The 8,174-nt window shown below is 52.9% G+C and overlaps 3 protein-coding genes across 3 annotated transcripts; 2 read left to right on the top strand and 1 right to left on the bottom strand.

Moving 5' to 3' along the window:
• Nucleotides 1-245: 245 nt before the first annotated feature.
• LOC135372366 (uncharacterized) lies at nt 246-4,157 on the top strand. Its single transcript, XM_064605993.1, has one exon. It carries the CDS (start codon nt 246-248, stop codon nt 4,155-4,157), a length of 3,912 nt encoding a protein of 1,303 aa, XP_064462063.1.
• Nucleotides 4,158-4,300: 143 nt separating this feature from the next.
• Nucleotides 4,301-5,332, top strand: LOC135372365 (uncharacterized). Its single transcript, XM_064605992.1, has one exon. It carries the CDS (start codon nt 4,301-4,303, stop codon nt 5,330-5,332), a length of 1,032 nt encoding a protein of 343 aa, XP_064462062.1.
• Nucleotides 5,333-5,965: 633 nt separating this feature from the next.
• LOC135372364 (uncharacterized) lies at nt 5,966-7,297 on the bottom strand. The gene has a single exon (XM_064605991.1). The coding sequence runs from the start codon at nt 7,295-7,297 to the stop codon at nt 5,966-5,968; it is 1,332 nt and encodes a 443-aa protein (XP_064462061.1).
• Between the last annotated feature and the right edge of the window lie 877 nt (nt 7,298-8,174).

Below are 8,174 nucleotides of genomic sequence, written 5' to 3'. Positions count from 1 at the left end.
AGGTCGCCTTGTTTAATGCCTCTGTAAAAGAAGATGAGTCACCGCTGGCTTCGTGACCTCGCGCCTTGCATCCCCCACCGACATTACCTTTTCGTTTTGGCAATAAACCCGAACGGTTCCTTCGGTACGGACGTCTTGGCTTCACTTCTTGCTATATTTGGTGCCGAAACCCGGGAACCCCGGACTACAGACGACCAAGGAGCGTTGACAAGACTTGGAAGGAGGGACCGTACCGAAACTGGACAATGGCGAATCTCGAGCACCTGAAGAAGCTTCGAACGTCAGCACGATCTTCGGTTACTCGCACTATCACCGAACTGAAGACTCTTCTGACTACGACGCCTTTGCCTCACGATCAACTACGAGATAAACTAGGCTTCCTGGATGAGAAGTTTTCAGCCCTTAGCCAGCAAGACCAGGTGATTCAGAATCTCATCACAGACGAACTTGTGGAAAGTGAGTGCGAGGCCTGCGACCGCTATCTGGAATCGGTCATAGCAATCAGGTTTCAAGTCCGCGCTGCGCTGGGCACTTTGACCTCGACGCAAGTGTCGCCCGCTACAGGTGATGCCCCATCATTGCCGACAGTCCAACGTCTCGCATCCCCTACAGATGGTATTACCCTGCCGAAGCTGAAGATCGACACCTTCAACGGAGACCTGTCTAAATGGCAGGGTTTCTGGGACCAATTCCGGGCAACAGTTCACGATAACCAGCGTCTGACTGACGTCAACAGGTTGAAATATCTTGTCTCCCTCGTTACCGGACCAACAGCTCGTGCCATTGAAGGCCTTACGATCCTCGACGGGAATTACGCGACTGCAGTTGAGATCCTTAAGAAGTGGTTTGGAAAGAGCGAGCTTCTGGTGACCGAACACATGGGATCGTTCTTTGATCTCAAGCCGGTGACGTCCATTAGCGATGTCAAGGGTTTGCGTGAGCTGCACGAGACGGTTACAGTCAGAATAAGGAACCTGAAGAGCCTCGGAGTCACGCTGAGCCAGTACGCGATTGCCGTTCGTGAGGCTGTCCTGCGGAAGATCCCCAAGGAACTCGAATTGGAATACTATAAACAGAAGGATGAAGAGTCGACTGTTGACACACTGACATCTCTTCTGGACTTCCTTGAGACTGAGATTGAGTGCCGCGAGCGAGTTCGACGTTCAGCGGAGGACGTTCCCCTTCCGAAACGCAGGGCACCCTTAACACCTTCTGCGTCGTCACTTACGGCCAATGCGACGGACTCTTCATGCATCTTTTGCAAGTCCTCCCAGCATCTTCTGGAAAGCTGTGACAGAGGGCTGAGCCCAGATGAAATCAGAAATGCCCTACGTCGCGAAGGTTGTTGTTTCCTCTGTGGAAAGAAGGGCCACCGCTCCAAGGACTGCCGTGTCTGCTGGAAGCTCCGATGTGGACGCTGTCACAGGCGACATCTCACTCAGCTATGCCTGGGCTCGTCGAGGACTGAACAGCCTGCCGCCTCCAATCCCTCTTCTGCGCTTGCCGCCACTACCTCCACCGAAAACGTTGTGACGTCCTTGTCGTCATCAACTATTTTTTCATCTCCACGCTCTGAGGTACTGCTGCAAACTGCTAAGGTGTGGCTCGAAGGAAGCAACGGCCGGAGGATCCTAGCCAGAATCCTTCTCGACGGTGGCAGCCAGCGTAGTTTCATCCGTCAAGAAGTAGCGACGAAGATCGGGTGCAACATGATCAGAACCGAAAATTTGAGGGTCCATACTCTTGGCAACGTCTCTTCGCGCCGCAATAAGTACCGTTGCGTTCAAGTGCTTTTACGGAGCCAGTTCTCCTCCGCGAGTATCGTGATCGAAGCAGTGGAGTACGACGACATCTGCTCGGACAGCTTACCGTCCTTGAATTCGACAGCGGCACAGCATGTGAAAAGCATGGGTCTCCAGCTTGCCGACGAGCCCTCAGCTCCTACCGAAATCTCCCTGCTACTTGGATCCGACTTTTACTGGAAAGCAGTCACCGGCGTAACAGTCCGGTTGTCCGAGTACCTGGTAGCAGCAGAGACGCTCTTCGGGTGGACAGTTCAAGGCGCAAGTCGAGACGGCAGCATCCGCAGTCGAAACGTCGAGGTGATGCGGGTAGGCGTGCAATCCGAAGATACTGCGAGTATCGACTCTCAGCTACAAGCGTTCTGGGAACTAGAACATTTAGGCATTACTGACCCCTATCCATCTGACCTCGACACCGATTCCGTTCTGCAGGATTTTCGGGCCACCACAAAGCTGGTTGACTGTCGTTACGTTATACGCCTACCTTGGAAATCGGAAAGGCAACCAGCCCTAGGAGACAATAAGGCGTTAGCGGTTCAACGACTTGAGGCTACCACAAGGAAACTACGACGAGATCCAGCACTGATGGAAGAGTATGATTCTACCATTCGGCAATACCTTAATCTCGATCACGCTGAGCGTGTTTCTGCGCCTGAGTCAGTGTCTGGACCTCTGTATCACATGCCGCACCATGCAGTCATACGAAGAGACCGCGAGACTACAAAGGTCCGTATTGTATTTGATGCGTCGTCGAAGTCCCCTGGTTGCATCTCCCTCAACGAGGCCTTACACGCTGGACCAAACCTGAACCCCGACGTCCTACAACTGTTGCTACAGTTTCGCACGTACGAAGTGGCTCTAACGGCGGATGTAGAGAAGGAATTCCTTCAAATTCAACTGGACCCATCCGACCGTGACTGTCTGCGATTCTTGTGGTATGCCGAGCCTCCTAAGACGGGTGAACCTTTGCCACCGGTTGAGACTTGGCGGATGACACGGGTTCCCTTCGGAGCGAAATCGAGCCCCTTCCTCCTTGCAGCGACTATACGTCATCATCTAAAGTCAGCAGAGACATCGTACCCGCAGACAGCTCCCTTGCTGTCAAACCACTTTTATGTGGACGATCTCGTTGTCGGCGTCGCCACCGTCCAGGAGGCGCTCACTCTTTACCACGAATCACAAGCAATATTTCGTGACGCTGGCATGAAGCTGGTGAAATGGACTACCAACCGCTCGGAGCTTCAGGGAACTTTCGAGGCCGATGGAACTGCAAGCCCATCCGCTACGTCACAGAGGAAGGTTCTTGGACTCGGTTGGGACATCAGCACCGATGAAATCCGGTACTCCCTGAAATCCATCACGGAGTTCCTCGAGAGTAACTTGAACACCGGCACTAAGCGTTATGTGCTTCAAGCCGTTGCACGTATCTATGATCCCTTCGGCTACGTGACGCCATACGTTGTCACGGTCAAGATTCTGCTACAACGTATTTGGCTGGCAAAGCTGAACTGGGACGACCGGCTACCAGAAGATCTCATGAGCACGTGGTCTACGTGGTGCAGGCAGGTACCCCTACTGGCTCGCGTTTCCCTACCGCGGAGGTTAACTGCTCTCAACATTTCTGAAGCCTCCTGCTCGTTGCACATTTTCAGCGACGCCAGTCCGCGAGCATATGGGGCAGCAGCTTATCTTGTGATTAATGACGGTAGTGGATATACCGAAGCGTGCCTCGTTTTGGCGAAGACCAGAGTTGCTCCGCTGAAGACAGTCTCACTACCAAGGTTGGAACTGATGGGCGCAGTAATCGCTTCTCGGCTTTTGAAGTTCGTTCAGAGTGCGTTAGCAGTAACTCACGCCGCGACTATTCTGTGGACGGACTCGGAGATAACACTGCACTGGATTTACGGAGCACCAAGCGACTGGAAACCGTTCGTGCAGAACCGAGTGGCTGAAATACAGGGCGTTACGGATCCTCATCAGTGGCGACATTGTCCGGGCCATGACAATCCTGCAGACCTGCTCACAAGGGGTACTTCATGTCTTCACCTGATAGAGAGCAAACTCTGGTGGAAAGGTCCGTCATGGCTCATCGATCAGCAGTCTTGGCCTCCACCTTGGCGGGTTCCGCAAGAAACGTCTGAGGAGGTGCGAAACGAGGCTAAGGGTAGCGACTTGTACTCCGCGCCCGCATCTGTAAAGGTTCCCATAATGAAGGCGGACAGGTACAGTTCGCTTCACAAGCTGCTGCGGGTTACCGCCTGGGCCTTGAGGTTCCTGCACAACAGTACGCACCCCTCCCAGAAGAAGACGGGTGTCCTTACAGCCGAGGAGATCTCAGCGGCGGAAGAGTACTGAATTTTGACGGCTCAGCGTGAGTCTTTTGGGCCTCATCCGACCACTCACAAGTCCCTTCAGAATGTATCGCTGTTTCATGACGGGAAAGGCGTCCTCCGCATGACAGGTCGACTGCAGTACAGCGATCTCCACGAATTACGGCAATGCTGATTATCCGGGCACACACAAGACTGCTTCATGCCGGAGTTCAAGAAACCTTGGCAGAACTGCGCGAAGAGCATTGGATTATTCGGGGACGTCAAGTACTGAAGAAGACTCTGCACGGATGCCATATCTGTCGCCGAGCAAAGGCCCAGGCCTGCGCAGAAGCCACTGCTCCTCTGCCACGAGACCGTTTATCCCAGGCGCCGCCTTTTACAGTCACAGGTACGGATTACGCAGGACCACTGTACTACAAATGCTCGGAGCGGTCCGCTAGGGAGTGCTACATCCTAATCTTCACTTGTGCGGTGACTAGAGTAGTCCACCTGGAATTGACTAAATCTATGTCGGCCGAAGATTTCCTGATGGCATTCAGAAGATTCCTGTCGCGAAGAGGCATCCCTGAGACGATGTATTCGGATAATTTTAGAACGTTCAAGCGAGTGCGGCGCGATCTCACCCTCGATAGGCTGTCGCAGCATCCTCAAGTAAGCGGGTTCCTCACGGGGCGCCGCCTCTCATGGAAGTTCATCGTAGAACGAGCAGCCTGGTGGGGTGGGTTCTGGGAGCGTCTGATTCGAACCGTAAAGACGTGCCTGCGCAAGATTGTAGGCAGAAGCACCCTTGGATACGAAGATCTTGCTACGATCCTCGCCGAAATCGAAGCTGTGATGAATTCTCGGCCACTAACATACGTCTCGGAAGACCCAAACGATTTTGCGGCCATCACCCCCTCCCACTTTTTAGTAGGCCACAGGCTCACCGCTCTCCCATCACGCGAGCCAAGAGCCGCAACCGGGTCAACTCCCGTGGACCTACGACGACGATGGATTTACCAGGAGAGGTTGACAGACCGGCTTTGGGAAAAGTGGACAAAAGAATATATCCTTTCCTTGCGATCGGCCAACACCTGCAAGCCTGTCCAGTCACGCAGTGTTAAGGTCGGTGACCTGGTGCTGATATCCGCTGAGCAGAGACCACGAATATCTTGGCCTCTAGGGCGAGTCAGCCAGGTCAGGGTCAGCCCAGACTGAAGGATACGGTCGTGCGAAGTGACCCTGCCAGGAGGACGGACACTCAACAGGCCGGTCCAGCTTCTCTACAGACTGGAAGCAGACAGCTGACCACCTTTTCGGGCGGCGGAGTGTAAAGGAAGATGAGTCACCGCTGGCTTCGTGACCTCGCGCCTTGCATCCCCCACCGACATTACCTTTTCGTTTTGGCAATAAACCCGAACGGTTCCTTCGGTACGGACGTCTTGGCTTCACTTCTTGCTATAGCCTCGATTCACAGACACTCTGTGGCCGTCCGACTTGCCATTTAAGAAGAAGGAGGTTGTACAATTACTGTACAGGCTCCGGAACAACTGAATATAGAAGTCCGGGCACCCCCTCCCCTTCATAGCCCCGAATATGGCTTCGTGACTGACCGTGTCAAAGGCTTTCTTGATATCAAGGCTAGCCGCATAGAGGCTTTTCTTCTTGGTCTTTAGATACTTCATCGTGCCCTGGAGGATCAGCAAGTTTGAGCTTGTACTGCGGTCACTCTCAAAACCGCCTTGGAGGGGATGGAAGGTATTATCTTCCGTAAATCTCCTAAGTAGGATCTTCGATAGGAGACGGCTCAGCATCGGAGACATGGTTATAGGACGCAGATCCGCAGCAGACCTACGGGTTGGCCTTTTTCGGTATAAATACCGTGCGAGAGGCTTTCATCTCCTCGGGAATGTCTTGGAACGCCAAGAAGTTATTGAGGATATGGGTCAGGATCTTTGGCGGTATCTTTGCCAAGTCTGTCCGCGTGAGTCCGTCGGGACCCGGAGCTGCTCTTTTATCAAGGCTCTTCATAGCCCAGATGACTTCGTCCGGGAGGAATGGGGTAACTTCAACAGATGTTTTACCATCTGACCTCAAATCCCCCTCAATCCTTCTGGATTTGGACGAGAATAGTGGGTCGTAGAGCTCGTGGACATCTTTTAGAGTGACTCTCTGGCCATCTCCCTCCTGATCCATGATCAATTGGAGAGCTAGCACCTTTGAGCCTAATTTGTATAGTCGTTGGTGTTCTCTGAACACGGCCCTTCTTCTGGCGTTCCAGGTCTTGGGTAAGGTGACATTCCTCTTTGGCCTTCCTCTGGTCCGCTGGGTCCCGTCTTTTACTGCCACACCAAAGTGTCTAGTAGTCTCTGACCAGTCTCCCATACTCATGGGGACATTAGCCAGGTTGGTGGCTAAGGTTCTATTGTGGAGTCCAGCTTCCTCCATATCTTCCATAATCTCATCCACACTGAACACTATAGTTTCCTCCTCCCTGACTTCATTGTCTGCATTCGTGACCAACTGCGTGGACACTGCTTCTTTGATCCTCTGCAGGGCACGTTTGTATCTTTCCTGGTGCCTCATCATTCTGATTGCCATAAGGCTTCTGGTGGGAAAAACCTTGGTCAATTCTTGCTTCATGAAAGGGTTCGAGCCGAGGGCGACCTCCAGCTGAGCCAGCGCTGCCACCTCTGATTCGGTCCATCTCCCATGGGAAAAGACTTGCGCTACTTCCACCCCAAGGGAAGTGGGGGGATGCTGCGACATCGCACTTCCAGTGAATTCAGCTACTCTCCGTGGTTCAGGCGCAGACATAATGATCGCACCATCGGGATCAAGCTGGGGTGAATCTTGAAAAGGTGCCCCCTTGTCCTCGTGGTGTGTCTGCGCCGGCGGCTCCGGATGTCGAGTTGAATCGATCGCTCCACTGGGTCCAGGGCGGGGTGAATCTTGAAAAGGTGCCCCGTTAGCCCTCTGGCCGAGTTTCCTCTTGCATTTTGTATAGTGGGAAGACATAGTCTTCGCAGAGGAAGCTTCCTTCTCATCACAGAGAGAGCATAACCAATAGACCTGGAAGTCGTGTGCAGATTTCAGATGGTTTTCGAGCTTTTCTCGAGACGTAACTCTGGCTCCACATACCCCGCAAAGCAGGTCATCTGGTGGGAATTTCAAGACTGTCATGCTTCTGCTGGTCTGCTGTCCTACGCCATTAGGCGCCAGCGCAGGTGGTGGGGTTCCGGATCGGGTAACTACCCCGTCCCGTTGTGAGTGTGGTGTGGCACTGGGCAGCTTCACTCCCACCTCGGGTCATAGACCCTCGTTGTGGCGAGACCGCTTGGCCGGGTTCCATAAGGATTACCCGCCCGGGGGGGCACGACGTGGACGTGGGTCTGCCGGGTTGCTGAGATAATAACACAAGTAAGAATAATAGAATGCAGGTGTTGGAGTGGGTAGAACCACTATAATCGGATCCAAGGCTCCTTAAAATCGCATTCAATAACGCATTCAAATTCGCATGGAGGTTCTCAGCAACCACCCCCCAAATATATTGCCCCGACACAATATATTCCCCCGCCGTTACACCATACTTTTTTAATTTTCTCTTGAGATGCAGGATCCGAACGTGGAGAAAAGCTTCGAATGAGTAGAATGGCGTTTATTTGGCTAAAACAACTAATTTCCCAAAAAGGGTAAAACGTCGGCTCCTAAGTTGATGCCTTGGGGCCAGACCCTTACGGGCCGGCGTTGGTCTGCCACAAGGGCCCCAATGGTATCCCCTTAGAGGAGCATACTCCAAAAGGATAAAACACACAAAAAGGATAAAACCATCACGAAATCGGAGAAGTCGACTTAAAATGCGTAGAAACCGACTGGTGAAAAAGGATAGACGAAGTGGATCGACTGGTTAAACCTTACGGTTAAAGCGAGATAAGCAGATTAAACTGCCCACGAGAGTTTTGGCCGTAAGCCAAGCAATGTCGTTGTTAGACAGGCCAAGGGCCCTAAGTGACCGCCGGGTACTAGAACAAGTTGCACCACGGGCCCCGAAACACAGACC

Source organism: Ornithodoros turicata, unplaced genomic scaffold (assembly GCF_037126465.1).
Source record: "Ornithodoros turicata isolate Travis unplaced genomic scaffold, ASM3712646v1 Chromosome14, whole genome shotgun sequence".
NCBI lineage: Eukaryota > Metazoa > Arthropoda > Arachnida > Ixodida > Argasidae > Ornithodoros > Ornithodoros turicata.
The sequence above is the reverse complement of the archived record's forward strand: the minus strand, read 5'-3'. Positions and strand labels throughout refer to the sequence as shown.

Coding starts and splice junctions, on each gene's coding strand:
- LOC135372366 (XM_064605993.1), top strand. CDS start 246: ATGGCGAATCTCGAGCACCTGAAGAAGCTTCGAACGTCAGCACGATCT.
- LOC135372365 (XM_064605992.1), top strand. CDS start 4,301: ATGCTGATTATCCGGGCACACACAAGACTGCTTCATGCCGGAGTTCAA.
- LOC135372364 (XM_064605991.1), bottom strand. CDS start 7,297: ATGACAGTCTTGAAATTCCCACCAGATGACCTGCTTTGCGGGGTATGT.